At 45.2% G+C, this 17,668-nt stretch overlaps 2 protein-coding genes and 1 long non-coding RNA gene across 3 annotated transcripts in view; 2 read left to right on the top strand and 1 right to left on the bottom strand.

Moving 5' to 3' along the window:
* The window catches only part of ZC3H7A (zinc finger CCCH-type containing 7A), a 37,654-nt gene extending 27,296 nt beyond the window's left edge, over positions 1 to 10,358 (top strand). The window contains exons 17-23 of the mRNA XM_070460789.1: positions 294 to 370; positions 1,309 to 1,442; positions 1,848 to 1,953; positions 4,477 to 4,585; positions 6,355 to 6,488; positions 8,286 to 8,449; positions 9,457 to 10,358. Of these exons, the coding sequence (XP_070316890.1) occupies positions 294 to 370; positions 1,309 to 1,442; positions 1,848 to 1,953; positions 4,477 to 4,585; positions 6,355 to 6,488; positions 8,286 to 8,449; positions 9,457 to 9,646 (914 nt within the window). The 3' untranslated portion in view covers positions 9,647 to 10,358. The remainder of the gene's footprint in view (positions 1 to 293; positions 371 to 1,308; positions 1,443 to 1,847; positions 1,954 to 4,476; positions 4,586 to 6,354; positions 6,489 to 8,285; positions 8,450 to 9,456) is intronic.
* On the bottom strand, positions 10,207 to 16,946 carry LOC139032787 (uncharacterized). The gene is made up of 3 exons (XR_011485391.1): positions 16,352 to 16,946; positions 12,610 to 12,956; positions 10,207 to 11,553 (listed from the first exon to the last, which is right to left on the bottom strand). It is a non-coding gene; the product is annotated as an uncharacterized lncRNA (long non-coding RNA).
* A 343-nt stretch (positions 16,947 to 17,289) lies between these two features.
* Positions 17,290 to 17,668, top strand: part of TXNDC11 (thioredoxin domain containing 11) — a 60,656-nt gene continuing 60,277 nt past the window's right edge. Inside the window, exon 1 of the mRNA XM_020883808.2 lies at positions 17,290 to 17,663. Coding sequence (XP_020739467.2) covers positions 17,419 to 17,663 — 245 coding nt within the window. The 5' untranslated portion in view covers positions 17,290 to 17,418. The remainder of the gene's footprint in view (positions 17,664 to 17,668) is intronic.

Raw genomic sequence — 17,668 nt, 5'->3', positions numbered from 1 at the left:
AGTCTTAAACCTGAGTCACTTCATCTTTAGAGTGTCCTGTTTTGAATGTGGTCTCGTATAAGTAATTGCTGATACAAGTTCATGTATGCAGTACGGATCCATGAGGAAGAAAGATTCTTTGGAAGGCACCAAGAGCTGTATTTACAAAGATTCCATTTCAAAAGAGTAGTATGATATTCATCCTTGGTGACAGATTATGCCAAATGGGGGTAAAAAATTGAGTCTGACTGTGCCTAGACAGGTAGCCTGGTACTGCATAAAGAACCTAAAAAAACATCTTTGGCATTTCTCAGGTATCTCACATGATGATATTGCCCAGGAATCTAAACGATATTGGCAAAATTTGGAAGCAAATGTACCTGGAGCTCAGGTATGTTTTTCCTTTGTCCTTTCTGCATTTGGGATCTTTTCTGGAATGGCCTGATGGATGTGAGTAGTTGGCAGATGCAGTTTATACTTCCATAAAATCCAGTTACTCTCTTGAGTTTTCTTGAGTTTACTGAGTTAAGTGGGAAAAAAAAATTGAGTAAATGTGAAAAAAAAATTTCTGAATTTTAGTTGATTATCATGGGAAAAAAAAACAAAAACTAGGCATCTCATAACACCTGCCAAGAATATAGGTTAGGAAATTCCCTGGTGGTCCAGTGGTTAGGACTCTGATTCCACTGTGGGGGCCAATGGGTTTGATCCCTGGTCAGGAAACTAAGATCCTGCATAGCCAAAGAAGAAAAGAATATAGGGTACAATTTTCTCTAATTATTTTGTCTTTTGGCCACACCACATAGCATGTAAGATCTTAGTGCCCCAACCAGGGATTGAATCCACATCCCCTGCAGTAGAAAGCGCAGAGTTCTAACTACTGGACTCTCAGGGAAGTTCCAGGATACAGTTTTCTTATTCAGTTTATTTGGCAGAACAGCTGGGGTCTTGGGCTGTGAGGATCCTCAGAGTAGAGGAGCTAGACTATGTAGTTTTGTTCACCACTGAGCCAGACTGCTTTATCCAACCATCCTCCTTCCTCTCTCCCCACAAGTCCTAAACATTAACACCAGAGCTGACTTTGATAAATTTAAGTTTGGCATCTGTGATCTACTTTCATCATATTCTCTTATATTTGGGTAGAGAACTGGAGATTTAGTTATCAGATCGTATATATAGTGGTTAAATCATCAGACCAGACGAAAACAGGAGTTGTGTGCTGTTATATTTAAAAAAAAAAATAATAGCACACAGTTGTGCATGGTGAATGAATGTGTTCTCAAAGAATGGTTTTCTGTTCAATTAAAACTGATCTCTTAATTACTTAAGGTACTTGGCAATCAAATAATGCCTGGATCCCTTAATATGAAGATAAAATTTGTATGTGCTCAGTGTCTGAGAAATGGCCAAGTCATTGAACCAGACAAAAACAGAAAATATTGCAGTGCAAAAGCAAGGCATTCGTAAGTAGTGTGTGTGTGTGGAAATAGTGCCTGTTTCTTTTCATGGGCGTAAAATTGTACATATAAGAAGGAAGATTAAGACTGTGAGGAGGGCAAAGGAAAGTAGACAATTTAGGAGTAATTGCAAATCGAAAGGAAAGAGATTTTTAGGATGTAGTAGCTAAGAATTCAACAAAATTCAATAATGTTTTTCCTGTATTTTACCATTTCCTTGTTTAGGATTCATAGAGAATGTCTGTTTATAAATATCAACAGGAAGTGAAATGACAGAATCATAAGGCATTTCTTTTAGAAGGGTTGAAAAAAAAAAATCTCTGGTCCCTTAGGTACAGACTTTGGACCTGCCCCTTTATGTTATGCCTCTGCCAGTGTGTTTTTGTTTTTTCTGAACTCCATTTTTCTTAGGTGGACCAAAGATCGTCGTGCGATGAGAGTGATGTCTATTGAACGTAAGAAGTGGATGAACATCCGTCCTCTTCCCACAAAGAAACAAATGCCTTTACAGTTTGATGTACATACGTAATTTTTAAGCCACTTTTTTTTTATTAGGCATTTCAAATCATTAGAAAGTAGTAGTAATTCAGATGGAAACTGGTACCCTTTAAATAATGCCCGTCGTGTTACTAAAATCTAAGTGGTCCTTTTCGTTTTCCTTCCCCTTTTGTGTGTGTGGGTCTGGCGCAGTTTTTAGGTTGGTTGGAATGAGTTACTTAGGAGACATAGAAAATGAACTAGAGAAAAGTGATGGTCTAGACTCAGCTTATTTTCCAGATGAATGACTGTGAGCAAATGGGAGAGAATTTCATCTATATTTGATTCCTCAGCTTTGCTATCAAACCCAAGACTTTTCCGTATTATTATTAACTCTGTTGATGAGTTTTTGGTGTTTTTTTTTTTATTTTATCACACCTGTTTCTTTCACTGAAGCAATGGATGCTCGCTAAAGGATACCTAACGTTACAGGATTTTCTTGAAGTAACCCAAAGGAAAAATGCTTCCTGTTAGAGCAGCATGTTCCCCAAAAGCCCTTACATTGAGAACACCAAACTGACTTACAAGGTTCACATTTCAGCTTGGTCCCTCTGGTCCCCTATGTGGTCTTAAAGATGGTCGTCTGGGCAAAGCTTGGAACTGGCCCGACTTTCTTGTTCACAAGAGAGTGTCTGGTGGGGTTTTACCTGAGCTCAGGTGAGGGGCACTTTCTGCCCCAGTGGAGGAAACATGGAGAGAGTCTTTTGTCCAGAGCAGCAGGGCAGATGGGCTGCAGAGTCCCCACTAACGAGGCTCCTTCTCCAAACTGCCAAGGAGTTGAGGGAGAGGCGGGTTCATTGCCCATCACCCAGGGCACCTTGCCGTTTGTGAAACTTAGCGCAGGTTGCAAGGCCAGTCTTTGAAGGAGGTAATGTGTTTGTGTTTATCTATTGTGGTTTCAGCCTCATAGATAGGGGTGATTTATTAGTGGGCTATGATTAGAGAGGAGGAAGGCTTATTAGAACCAGTGATTATCTTGTGCTTCAGTAGATAGTGGAGATTATAGATGTACTTCTCAAAATTTTGCCAAAACAAAGACGACTGGGAACAGTTTTAGCTCATGAGGCAGCTGCCTAGAACCACTGATTATTCTCTCATCGCAGACATGGTGTTCTACCTGTAATATTTATAGGAGCCCATTTTCCTCTGTTTCCCTACCCCACTAGATATTGCTAAGGGATCCTTTTTCTAAAAGAAGAAATAATACTCTGCGTGTGTGTATGTGCGTAGGCAGTGTGGTGAGGTGGAGAGAGGATGGGCTTCAGGGTCTGCCCAAAGGGCCAGTTAGTCAGCCTCAGTCTGCTCATCTGTAAATGGAAATCATTGCATCCTTGGGAAGATATGTGAGATGGTGTTGTGTAAAAACCGCACAGAGCGACCTTCTCCTTTATCTTTTCTTCTCCCTGCTCCTTATCACTGAGCTTTGAAAGACAATGGTCAGTGTCTACCCAGTAATACCTAAGTACTTCCTGGGGCTTGACTGGGAAAAGAATATAAGAAAATCCATCACAAGAATGTTTTGTTGACTATTGACTTCCTGCAAAAAATTGTAAAGGGGTTGGGGGGTCCCTGGCTTTGGTTCAGGGGAGGAAAGGAGCAGTGTTTAGTGTTAACTGCTTCTTGATTTTTGGTGAAAGTCAATGCTCAGCATTTACTGTTATATAAACTAATACATAGAGCCAGCTCCTGTTGAAACATGGATAAACTAAGACAAGCTAACATTGAATTGTACTAGGATTTATGCTCCATAAAGACAAGTATGTTGATGATATTTACGAATGAGCTCTCGGTGACAATGGTATTCCTAGTTCTTAATAGTCACAGGTCTTAGGGAAATCTGTGTTCTGCTGACTGCTCTTACTTTATTTTTCCTACCAGTATCACTGTATTTACTCTGTAAAATAAAAATGCAAATAACCACAAGAGGTATTACTTGAATGCTGTATAACTGGATGGCCTGGTTAGTGGAATAATTGTTTTCTGACACTGCAGAGCTAGTGAATGATGGCTGAGATTAGCTGCCAGTATCGGTGAGAAGTAAACGGCAGAGGTTTTCTCTGACCTTGTTTATTGGAGGCGTCTGCAGTTTCTTTCCTGCTTCCCAAGGGCTGACAAGGATGTCTCCTGGGTGTCAGGCAGAGGAGAGTAGGATATGTCATATTGAGGGGGCCGGAGACTTGCACTGCAGAGATAAAGTGCCCTGCTGTGTTGAAAGCAGATCCTCTGAATAAGTGAATCTGTTGACATTTTCTCATAAGAAAGTGTTCCATGTTCCAGTTCCATACTTATGCTCTTTTGAAAAGTTTTGAGACAGAAAGCTTGATAACATCTCATGTCTTTGGGGCTTATAGTCAATTTGAATAGGAGCAAATTAATCTCATTTAAAAACTCTGTTACTCAGCATTAGCATGGATAATAATACTGATTTTGCTTAAATGTAAAAATTAGGCCATTTTACCCAGTGTGCTCTGTCTTAAAGCACATTCATGTATTTTTTACACAGCTGTGCAATCATATTGCTTCTGGGAAAAAATGTCAGTATGTTGGAAACTGTTCCTTTGCTCACAGTCCTGAGGAACGAGAAGTGTGGACCTACATGAAGGAGAACGGGAGTAAGTTGATGATTAACCATGGCCTTGACACCCACGGAATCCAGCTCGCCTGGAAGTCCCTTTCCTCCCTGTAAATTGCCAGCTTACAGGGAACACAGAAGGCAGTCTGTGCTCTAAACCATTATCTCATTTTATCAGTGAAGCAGAGTCTGACCACCAGTCGTGTTTGCTTAGGTCAAATTTGGATACAAAAACATAGGTCAGCATCCTCTGACATCACAGGCGTGTCCCTGAGTCACTGTCTGGGGAAGTTCAGTCCCTCCACGAGTGCCTGCTCCTGGTGTGAAGAGTCACCCCTGAATTCATCAGGTTGGAACTGGAGGTTTCGTCCGGGAACTCTTATGGGTAGAACAGGCCCAGACGCAAAGGCCCAAGTAGAGAATGTCTGTCTTGGTCAGGCATCAGTTTTACTGTGAGAGCCTTGGAGAGAAGCCTCAGGCAACCTTTCACTTCTGATCATTGTTCTTCAGTCTTAAGTAAACTGATCAAAATTTGCTGATGGCTTAAGATCTGCAATCTGGGGATTACAAGAACCAATCTGATTTAAGCACATCACCTATTGTATTTCAGCCATGTAAACATTCAGTGACTTGTGTGAGTGGGACTCCTTGCTTGGAGTGAGGACTCGAGGTTGGCCTTCCTGAAGGTATTCTTGTAGCAATTCCTGCTACCACTGGCCTGAAGGAAGAAGGATTTCCTATTTTTATCTCTAATCTTAGCTGGATGTATATTGTTAGAAACACTTGAGCAGGCAGTAGTGCCGGGTTTTGACCAGATCCTCATTTCCACCTTTTTTTTTTTTTTTTGTAAACTCAGTGCCTCTCAGCTGGGGATGAGTTTTGCCACCCACACCCCTCTCCCCTTGGGGACAGCTGGTAGCGTCTGGGCCTTTCATTGTTATGACTCGTGGGGCAGTGTTACTGGCAGCTAGCAGGCAGAGGCCAGGGAGATTGTTAAATGTCGTACATGCGCAAGGCTTATCCAGCAGCAAAGAGTTGTCCGGCTCAGCACACAGGCGGTGCTGAGGCTGAGAAACCTTAGTTTTATCAGTGGATGGTAATGCCAGATACACTTGTTCCTACTGTAAGAAGCAGCTTGCAGCCACAGCCCAGGACCTGGTCATCACCATGCTGTTGTAAATTGCACCCCTGCGTGTCCGTCCTCTGGGACAGTAGCTGGACTGACGGAGTCCCATCAGGGTCAGAATCTTGGTCCCTATAGTAGGTTTCTCACCTTTCTCAGTAAACAGTGAGGAGCTGCATAAGTTGCCTGTGTGTTTACAGCACTGATAACTGAGTGTTTGACCTGGGCCATTGTGAAGCTGTGGCTTTCCTTTTTAGCAATGCCCTTGAAATGGCTTCTGAATTTTATTTTTTGGCTGCACCGTGCAGCATGTGGGATCTTAGTTCTCTGACCAGGGATCAAGCTTGTGTCCCCTGCAGTGGAAGCTCAGAATCTTAACCACTGGACCACCAAGGAAGTCTTGGGTTTCTGAATTTTAAACACCTACAACGTGTCTTGCAAATACAGGGAGAAGTTCATCAATCTTGAAAATTAATGTTTGTCTGTGTCCTAACGGACCTGAATTTGGTTCTTACCCTGAGCATCTGGAACTGGCCTGTCTCTCATGTCTAATAGATGATCAGTCTCTGTTTGCTTCTTGATTTTCTTTTGAAAATTACGCCAACTAATGCAAAAAGAATGCATGCTCTTGTATTTAAATAGTGTCTTTAAATATTTGCCGCTGAGAGGAGTTCATTTTTCTTTAGTACAAGATATGGAGCAGTTTTATGAACTCTGGCTAAAGAGCCAAAAAAATGAAAAAAGTGATGATGCAGCCAGTCAGTCCAGCAAAGAGAATGGAAAGCAAATCCACATGCCGACGGATTACGCGGAAGTTACTGTAAGTACCGCAGGTTGGTTCCCTTGCCTGTGCTTCCAGGCCTTTCTTTTCTTTCCTACTTTCTCCCAAACCTGGCTCCCTTGCCACCTCCCTCCTGGTGTCTTCATCTTCTCTTTGCGCTGGCTCCCCGCTGTGAGTCTAAGCCTCTCCGTCCTAAAAACTCCTTTCCTGCCTCCTTTTTCTGACTCTGGAAGCAGGAGCTGGTGAGTCACTAGCCTGAGACCCTGGGTAGCTTACTGAACTCCTCTGAGAGAGAGATGCGAAGCGTGATGAGCCTGTGGGTGTATCCCACTGCTGGGCCACGGCAGGTGTTCAGGAACCGAGGGCTCCCCACCCCCAGGTCCTCCTTGTTTTGGATGGGATGCTATGCAGCATGTGGGATCCCCAGCCAAGGATTGAACCCATGCCCCCTGCACTGGAGTCTTAACCACTAGACCATCCCGGAAGTGCCCACCCCGCCCCAAGTCCTCTTGTTCCCTTATCATCCTCCTGCGGTCTGACCTCTGTCTCTGGCTTCCACCCAGACATAAGTCACCTGTGGTGTTTCACTGGGCTTTCTTTAACGTGTTTCAGAAAAGTAAAGGGGTTAATATAAAGAGTATCTTGAGCCAACCATCCCCACTCAACTGATGTTAGCAGTTTGCTGTGTTTGCTTCTGTTGGGTAAATAAAATCTCACAGATGAGGTTGGAACCCCAGTTGTCACCCTTCCCGGAGGGACCAGATCCAGTGTGTCTTTTTCCAGGCCGTGTCTCCAATTCTTGGACTGTCAATTGCTAATCTGTAGTTCTGCCCAGCATGGTTTTTTAAACTGACACAGACTTACAGATTAACTCTGCTCCTTGTTTCCAGTTTGTTTTTTTGGCCTCTCTCCGAATTCAGTCAGTCAGACCCAGGTCAGGGACGTGTCTCCGCTCATCATGAGCCCTGTGGACTCTGCCCTCTCTGCCCGGGCTCAGCACAGTGTCTCGTCACCTTTTCTTAAGTACTGCTGGGGTTTCCAGAGCAGGGTCACCCCGACTTGCTGGGTTGTGAGAGTCACCTGTCTCTGTGAGCCTGTTCTCTCTACCCCCTTCCCCCTGCTCCCCAGCACTACACAGCATGTGAGGTCCTGGTTCCCCCACCAGGGATCAAACCCACATCCCCTGCATTGGAAGCACAGAGTCACAACCACAGAGCCGCCAGGGGAGTCCCTCTGTAAACCTGTTCTTACCCAGCGTCACACCGGATTCTGACCCAGGGCACTTGGGAAGTCCTGCTCAAACACCGCACGCCTGCATCTGTGGCAGCACAGAGTTCCTAATAAAGTTCATGGGTCTCTGCCCCCGGGGCGGCGTCTTCGCAGCACGGGTACTTCCCTGGCCCCCGGCACAAGTCCTGGCCCGCAGTGGGGGCTCAGTTCATGTGCAAGAGTGGAGTTACTGCTCCTTGATCTTGCGCAGCAGGCGAGCCCTGGGCTTTCGCAGCCTCTCTGATTTTCCTCATGGTATTTATCCTCCCCGGGACCCTGGTTTGAACCTGGCCCCCCATCCTCCCGACAGACCCCCTTGTTGGCAAACTGACTTCTTGCCAGAGAGTGCCTGGACCCCCGGCCCAGCCCATTGCCCTGGCTCTCTGCTTCCTATGTGCTGGGGGGACCCTTGGCCCATCTCTCCCCGCTGGATGGGCTCCCCAAGAATAGAATGTGGGCCTTAGGTGGAGTTGTTTTTAGTCAGTCTGGGACCTGAACACGGGTGACCCATCAGGGCCCCCCCAGACAGCAGCTGCTGACGCGATGCGTGTCTTCTTTGCGCTGCAGGTGGACTTTCACTGCTGGATGTGCGGGAAGAACTGCAACAGTGAGAAGCAGTGGCAGGGCCACATCTCCTCCGAGAAGCACAAAGAGAAGGTCTTCCACACCGAAGACGACCAGTACTGCTGGCAGCACCGCTTTCCCACGGGGTATTTTAGTATTTGTGATAGGTACGTGGGTCTCTGCAGCTCCCCACGTGAACTCTGCCGATTGGGCTTGAATTGCACAGTCGTTGTATCAGTAGACAGGGCGCAGGCTAAGTCGCTCCCGTTGTCAGACTCTGTGCAACCCCATGGACTGTAGCCCTCCAGGCCCCTCTGTCCATGGGATTCTCCAGGCAAGAATATTGGAGAGGGTTGCCATTTCCTTCTCCAGGGGATCTTCCTGACCCAGGAATCGAACCAACATCACTCACCTCTCCTGCTTTGGCAGGCAGGTTCTTTGCCACTAAGAGCTACCTGGGATGCAGTAGACAGGGTACCTGGGTGGCAAAGTCTTCTAATCCTGGATGTTGGCATTTGGGCTCAGAGTTTTAGTTGCTCCTTGAACATTTCCTTCACTCAGCTGTGTTACCTGAAAAGATTCACTAGTTTGCCTGCACTGGAGTGAAACATCTTAAGATAACCAAATAGGGAAGTAAGTTCATTCAGGCATGCCCAGATGGTCTATGAGCCGGCAGTGAGGATTCTCTGACTCTTCACAGCCCTCTTTTCGTAGTAGATGTAAGTGTAGTTAGAAAATTTTTCAGTGAAAAGCTGCATAATTTTGAATTGCTCCTTATTTTGTCGTTGCTGTTTCTGTTTGATTTCCCCACTTAGATCCATGTGATACGTAGAATTATTGAAGATATTTTCTACTTCCTGTCCCCTCTGACTTCTTTCTGCTGCATCAGGAAGGAGTGGAGTGTTTGTTTTTTTTTTCCCCCTGGCAATCAGTCTTTTTCATTAACTAGTGCATTTAAATAGTTAAGGTACTCTTTTCTCTATTCTAGATGCCAAGGCAATAAAATACTCAATTTTATTATACTCCAATATAAAAGTTTTAAAAATACTCATTTTTCTAGGATTATGAGTTTGAGCTAAAAGTTTAACACAAGCCATAAAGGTAGTGAAGAGCACATTTTAAAGATTGTTATAAGCATCGGGTGGACACTTACCAAGCTGATTTGTCCTAACAGGTATATGAATGGTACCTGCACAGAAGGAAGCAGCTGTAAATTTGCACACGGCAACGCTGAACTTCATGAATGGGAAGAGAGAAGAGACGCCCTAAAGATGAAGCTCAACAAAGCACGAAAAGATCACTTAATTGCCCCCAACGATAATGACTTTGGAAAATATAGTTTTTTGTTTAAAGATTTAAACTAATATGCTGGCTTTTATGTATGTTACCTAATCAGGGCATTGACCAGAAAAATTGAAAGTGTTCTAAGGCACGTAGCAGAGGAGCTGCAGGTTTTCTGCTTGTATTGGCGTCTCGTCCCTCCTGAGCAGCAACCCACAGTAGGTAGGAAAACGGGCTGTTGGACAGGTCTGGCCAGGCTCTCAGGGCATCACATGGTGAAGTGACTGCTACTGGTTGCCATCTGTTGAACAGACTTTTGGATGAATTGTATTGGGGGAAGAGGTGATGTCTAGGATGACTCCTTGAGTTGGTCCTTCAGATAAGAACCACGATGGTGAGAGAGAAACACTGTACTAGGATCAGAACACATGATGGATGAAATTCTTCACATGTTTTTAAGAGGAACGAATTTGTCTAATAAAGTTCGCTACTTATCTGTACGTAGGTTGCTAAAAAGGATTTTCTTAACTCAGATTTTAAGCCAAATAACCATTTAACACTAGTATATGTTAAATGGGGTATTTTTCTGTATTTGTATGTTTCACTATAATAAGGGAACTGAGGATAATGTGCATTGAGACTATTTTGAAAAATAATCAGTTGACTCAAATTTTATTTCTTGGTCTTTTGCTGTTTAAATGATGATTTTGAAAGATTAAACTTGTACTGTTGGTATTGTGTAGTGTATGGACCAATACTGCCTGTAATAAAGATTTTATATATAGATGTCTTTCATTTTGTGGTGTGGTCCTTGCCTCACAAAGAATTGTTAAAACTGGGTACTAAAATCACAAGGTTAGGTCTTTTTTTTTCTGGCCACTCCATGCAGCTTGTGGGATCCCAGTTCCCCAACCAGCGAACCTGGGCCCTTGGCAGTGGAAGCATAAAACCCTAAGCATTGGGTCACCAGGGAATTCCCTAGATTTTTTAAAAACACATTTCTTTAAGCAATTAATGACAGAAGGTAAATTAGAGCGACACGGCAGCAACTGCCACTCTGTCCCACTCTCTTGCGATTCGGATTGCTAAAAGGCTTCTCTTATTGACCGACATGCTAACCCCTCTACGAGCTCTTCTGTGCTTTCATTTAGATGAACACTCAGCAAGGGGACACATGGTCAGCTAGGACACTGGCTGTGGGACTCCACAGAGATAGCTGTCTAGGGTCGTTGTGGTTGTTGAAAGACCGCTGAAGACATGGTCAGCGCAGAGACAGAAAGGCACTGTTGTCGTTCTGTTAAGTCTCCCTAGTCTGACGGCCTTCATGACGTTTTTCTTTTCCATCCTTCCAGACTTCTTTTGTGCTCTTTCCAGGGAGAATAGATGTTAAAAAAAGATATCTCTGGTGCTGTTTCAACCTGCAGTTGAAAAAGTTGGTTGTTTTAACCTTGGAAATCTAGGCTTGAAACCTCGTTTGGAATCCTCTGACTGGTCAAGAGGAGAATTTTTTTGATTTTCACACCCCACCTCAAAATTTTCTGTGCCTCAGCTCTCTTGCAGTTCTCTGCTCTGAACCATCCCACTTCTGCCTAAGTCATTCAGTTTGTTGCTCTGGTTTCCACCTAAGAACCCTGCAGGCCACAGCCTTGGTCTCAGCACCAGGATTTATGGTTGTTCAGTCACTAAGTTGTATCCGACTCTGCGACCCCATAGACTGCAGTGCACCAGGCTCCCCTGTCCTTCACTGTCTGATGGAGTTTGCCCAGAATCATGTCCATTGAGTCGGTGATGCTCTTTAACCATCTCACCCTCTGCTGCCCCCTTCTCTTTTGACTTTCTTTTCCAGCATCAGGGTTTTTGCCAGCGAGTCAGCTTTTTGCATCAGGCAGCCAAAATACTGAAGTTTCAGCTTCGGTCCTTCCAGCATCAGTGAATATTCAGCATCAGGAAATCAGTCTTAATTACGCCATGATGAAGTCACATCCCCATCCTAGAAATGAAGAGAAGAGAGTAGTATTGGGGTGAGGGGAGGTAAGGAAAATAAGGTATAAAAGAGCAAAACTGTAATATTAACAGCATTGGGAACTAATAAATCAATGTGTCTACTTGGACAGGTTTATCTGCCTACCTCCTCCAAAGTGGATTTTTTGTTTGTTTCAATGTTTAACAAATGGAGATACAATTTTAAAACCCCCAAATGTTAACCATTTTAAAGTAAATCCATGGCTTTAGTAGAATCCAAATGTGCTACAATCACAATGAAAAAGTGTTTTATTCTCTAGAAATAAAACCCACACCCTAGTCTACCCACTCCCCCTGATTTTCAAGCTGTCAGTCAAGTAAAGTCGCTCAGTTGTGCCCGACTCCTTGCGACCCCATGGACTGTAGCCTACCAGGCTCCTCGGTCCATGGGATTTTTCCAGGCAAGAGTACTGGAGTGGGATGCCATTGCCTTCTCCAGGGGATCTTCCTGACCCAGGGATCGAACCCAGGTCTCCAGCATTGCAGACAGACGCTTTACCATCTGAGCCACCAGGCAAGCTGTAGGTGACCACTAATCTGCTTTCCTTCTGATTTTTAAAAAATATTTATTTATTTATTTGGCTGCCAGGTTGTGGCATGTGGGATCTAGTTCCCTGACCAGGGATTGAACCCAGGCCCCCTGCATCTTGAGCTCAGAGTCTTGTCTAGGGTTGTCTTAGACAAGGACAGGGAAGTCCCTAATCTGCTTTCTGCCTTTGCTAGACGTTGCATGTATGTGGAGTTATAGAATAGGTGGCCTTTTCTGACTGGCTTCTTTTACTGAGTGTAATGTTTAAGAGGGCAGCAGAGGATGAGGTGATTGGATGGCATCACTGACACCACAGACATGAGTTTGAGCAAACCCGGAGAGACAGTGAAGGGCGGGGAAGCCTGGCCTGCTGCACTCTGTGGGGGGCATGACTTAGTGACTGAACAGTAACTATTTTCAAGGTTCATCTGCACTGTAGCATGTCATCAGTATTTCATTCCTTTTAACTGCTGCATCATCCTTCACTGTACAGACCTGTTACATTTTGTTTACCCATTCCTCTGTTGATGGGCATTCGGTTGTTTCCTCCTTCTGGTTCCTGTGAATAGGAACATTCATGTGTGAATCGTGCTGTTTGCAATGAGCTGGTCCCATCAGTCCTGAAGAGGTGTTGGGAGGTGGCAGGTAGATTTTGCTCTGCCCAGTTCTTCCACCTGTGTTGGACGTGCCTGGACAGTAGGCCGGGGCTGGAAGTGCTCACCCCTCTCCATCATCCTCAGCCTTTGTGGGTCTGCGAAGGGTTCCAGAGATCCCCACTGGGAAACTGAAGGACAGCATGTTCCCTGGGCAGTTAGTGTGGGTTCAAACACTCCTTAGTTGACCTGCAGAGATGAGAATATGGGTTTCCTCTTAGTACTTGTTGCAAGGGAACAAGGAGTGCCAATTTATGGGAAGACAACTCTTCGATCTTGATATAAAGTCTCTAAGAAACAGCACCATTGTCCAGCTTTACCTAGTAGGCTCAGGGTGTGGGCTCCCTCCTGTGTTATCTGCCAACCGGTACCTTGTGAGGCACATCCTGTTTAGTAAGTAAATGCTTCAAGGTTTTAAAAATTAACAAGCGAAACAAAAACCAAGCATTAGATGTTTTATACACACATACACACACACACACATAAATACACTTCTCTGGTAGCTCAGCAGTAAAGAATCTGCCTGCAATGCAGGAGACATGGGTTCAATCCCTGAGTCAGGAAGATTCCCCCCAAGAAGGAAATGGCAACCCACTCCAGTATTCTTGCCTGAGACATCCCAAGGACAGGGGAGCCTGGAAGGCTATCCATGAGGTCACAAAGAGTCAGACATGACTTAGAGACACTAAACAACAACAAATGTATACATGTTTTTTATATATATATATGTATGTATGTATGTATATAAGTATATATGTATATACACACACACACATATATACATATACATACAATGGAATATTAACTCAGCCATACAAAAGTGAAATTTGTAGCAACTAGGATGGACCACAGTATATTAGTGAAGTAAGTCAGAAAAAGATACTATGTGATATCCATTATATGTAGACTCTAAAAAGAGAATACAAATGAACCTACATACAAGACACAAACAGATTCACAGACATAGAAAACAAATTTATGGTTACTGAAGGAGAGAGGGAGGGACAAATTAGGAGTATGGGATCAACAGATACAAACTACTATACATAAAATAGATCAGCAACAAAGATTTACTGTATCTTCTACATAGTATATGGAATTACTGAATATCTTATAATTACTATACCTTGGTGAATACCCAATATCATGTAACAACTTATAATGGAACATAATCCACAAAACACTATGCTGTACATCTGAAACTAACATAATATTGTGAATCAACTATACTTCAATTTTTAAAAAATTTTGTTGAAACTACAGGATGTAAAATATGGGTTTTCTTGTGCAAGAAACACTGACAGAATACCAAACCAGAGACTCAGATTTAAGAAAGCTGGTGAAGGGACAAAGTAGAATAAAATATTTGAAGCAAGTGATAGCATTGCTTTCTGAGTTACCATAGTAACTCATTTTTAAAAATAACCAAATTTGGCTTAGAAACAATAGTAAGGAGACAGTTAAGAAGACAGAATTATAAAATTTTGGGCAGGGGAAAAGTTGTGATTATTTGCACACACACATAAAGAGCTTTAATTTAAAAAAATTAACAAGGAATTATTTCTCTCCAATTCTAAGACAGGATTAATACCTGGGAAAAATATATATCCCAGGTGCCACAGTGGTTAAGAACCCACCTGCCAACATGGAGACAAGAGACATGGGTTTGATCTTTGGGTTGGGAAGATCCCCTGGAGGAGGAAATGGCAACCCACTACAGTGTTCTTGCCTGGAAAATTCCATGGGCAGAAGAACCTGGCAGGCTACAGGCCATGGGGCTGCAAAGAGTCAGACATGACTGAGCACATGCACAAAGATATATATGTAATCTCCCTGCTGCCCATGCAAATGCCAGCGCCTTGATCATGGTATCAAAAGTGGCCATAAAAGCATAGATACTGGTTGACATGGGCTAGTTAAGGGTGACACAATGACTGAACAAGAAGAAGAAGCCTTGAAGAGGAAGAGCAGTGCAGCCTGGCCCAGATGGCCTGGTGTCACCTGAAATGAATTTCCCATTGACCATCATTGCTGGAGCAGCAGTGTCTGCAAAGAGAGGGGTAAAGGAAACATACTTTGGTCTCCTGGCTTGTAAGACACTGCCCTGCACGGTCATAAGATATAGTGGGTCTTATGAAATAGGCCACAGGCAACAAAAGCACTTTGAACTTTATAAAGGCCTGTGCAAAAGACAGGTGTCTTATGAAACAGTAGGGTGGATTCTGCCCTAGTGGCCTACAGTGAATGAGTACCCATGACTTTGGACTGTATTTGTTTTTGTTAGCAATATACCGTGTTAACTCAGATCTAAATAAATCAAGAGAACTAGAAATGGTAAGTAAACTTAATATCTTTTGAAAAAACTAGAAATGCATTTAAAAAAATTTTCTGCTTCCAACAATATTATATAAAACAATAACATAACACTGTATTACTGGGTTTGTATTAGATTAAAAAAGGGCAATAACAGCATAAAAATGGGAGGAGGAAATTGAGCTATATTGGAGCAGTTTCCATATCTTACTGGAATTAAGTTACTGTAAATCTGAAGTAGATTCAGAAAAAATGTATACTGTAACCTCTGAAGGGCTTCCCTGGTGGCTCAGATGGTAAAGAACCTGCCTGCAATGGGGGAGACCCAGGGTGTATTTCTGGGTCAGGAAGATCCCCTGGAGAAGGGAATGGCCACCCACTACAGAGAACTGCCTAGAGAATTCCAAAGACAGAGGACCATGGTGGGCTACAGTCAGTGGGGTCACAGAGAGTTGGACACGACGGAGCAACTAACACACAATCCCTAAATGCTGCCGCTAAGAACATAAACTGGAAAAAATAAGTTTTAAATCATTAAAGGAATTAACAGTGTTTTAGAAAAGAGCCACTTAACATAAAAGAAGGAAGTAAAGAGCAAAAAAATTGGGATTGTGAGAGGAGGTACTTCCCCAGTGGCCTAGTGGCTAAGACTCTGCTCTTTCAATGCAGGAGGGCCAGGTTCCATCCCTGGTCATGGAACTATATCCTGTATGCTGCAACTAAGATCTGGTGCAGCAAAAAAAAACCCCAATATTAAAAAAAAAAAAAAAAAGATGTGAGATATACAAACCAAAGAGTGAAATGGCATGCGAACATGAGCTACCAACATGTTGAGCCTCCGTGGTTAACAAACTGAATGCTCCGGGCCACTCAGGAAGGTGGCCATTCCTAGAACCCTTTATCTCCCTGGAAACCTTGCGCCGGGGTTAGCACGCTGGCTTGTGGCATAAATGACTTCTCATCTTCTGGGATTTTTTTGTTTGTTTGTTTTTTTGTTTTTCTGTGGCATCATATTGCCTTAGTTCTCTCTGCGTTTTATTACCAGGTTTGTAGTTATTGACAGCGTAAGTCTAGTCTTCCGCTTTGGCCCCAGCGGTTGGGTAATTACGGACATTCTCTTAGCTCCAGGTACACGTCTCCCAGGTATACAATCCCTTTCTGTCACTCTCAAATCACATTTCATCCTTCTCCGACTTGCCGTTTTTAATCACAAAAACTTATTTAGAAATGACCTAACGTTTAGAACATTTGGGGCTCCCCCTGTGGCTCACCTGGTCAAGAATCCGACTGCGATGCAGAGAGACCTGGGTTCGATCCCTGGGTCGGGAAGATCCTCTGGAGAAGGGAAAGGCTACCCACTCCAGTATTCTGGCCTGGAGAATTCAAAGGGCTGCATAGTCCATGGGGTCGCAAAGAGTCGGACACGACTGAGCAACTTTCACTTTCATTAACATTTAGAGTCAGAGAGCATTTAGAGTCGGCAGAGGTTAACCAATCTGCTTTCGAGTCTACTCCCCTGTTAGCCTTGTCGACGCGGTCAAGGGGCTTTTCCAAGCCTCGGTTTTCCCATCTCTAAAGTGAGTACAGGATGCACAGACCGTTTTCCCAGGGCTGTGGTGTAGGGACGTGGTACCGCGGCGCACAGCACTTCATTGTGCAGGAAATGGACACTGGGAGAGAACAGTCCCTAAGACTTATTTAGCACTCATGATGGGCCCTGCAGTTTCCATCAAGGACCTCAGTTAACCTTCAAAGCATCTCCGTGAGGTCGGTACTGCAATTCCACAGACGTGTCGCTGACACGACTGCTGCCACAGCTCTCTTATTTTACTTTTTTTTCATCACAGCTCTTTTAAACTCCCGGAGCCAGGCGGGGACTCTCCGCAGCTGCTACTCTCCGGGGCTGCTTTAGGGCAGCGCTCGGTTCAACCCGCGGTAGGAGCAGCCGGACACCGAGCGCCGGCGCCTGCGCAGACTCAGTGGACGGACGGGTGTAAACGGGGCGAGCACGTGGCAACGGCGGCTTGCGCGCAGACTTCAGGGACGGGGCGGGGCCTGTGGGACGATCACGCCTCCGCGGCGGTGCGGGCGGGGGGTGGGGCCGCGCAGAGGCCACGAGCGAGGGGGCGTGGCCATGAGGGCGGGGCTTCCGGGTGGTGTCCGGCTCCGCCCTCTGCGCGGAGTGGGCGGGAGCCGCGGCGGCGGCCGGGCTGACGTGGAGGTTCGGGGTTAGCGGGCGCGGCCAGCTGCGGGATTGGGGAGCGACGGGCCGGGCCGGGCCGGGCCTTCGGGCCCTTGGCGGCGGCGGCGGTATAAAGCCGGCGACGGGGAGCATGTAATGTCGGAATGCGGAGGCCGCGGCGGCGGCGGCAGCAGCAGCAGCGACGACGCCGAGGACGAGGGCGGCGGCGGCGGCCCCGCGAGCTCCGGCTCCCTCAGCCCGGCCTCGGCTGCGTCCTCGGAGGGCCGGCTTCGCCGCGGGCTGCGCGGCGCCTCTCTCATGGCGCGCCGGCGGCCCGAGCTGCTCTGCGGGGCCGTGGCACTCGGCTGCGCGCTGCTCCTCGCCCTCAAGTTTACCTGCAGGTGAG

This window comes from Odocoileus virginianus, chromosome 33 (assembly GCF_023699985.2).
Source record: "Odocoileus virginianus isolate 20LAN1187 ecotype Illinois chromosome 33, Ovbor_1.2, whole genome shotgun sequence".
In the NCBI taxonomy this organism is placed as follows: domain Eukaryota; kingdom Metazoa; phylum Chordata; class Mammalia; order Artiodactyla; family Cervidae; genus Odocoileus; species Odocoileus virginianus.
The sequence above is the reverse complement of the archived record's forward strand: the minus strand, read 5'-3'. Positions and strand labels throughout refer to the sequence as shown.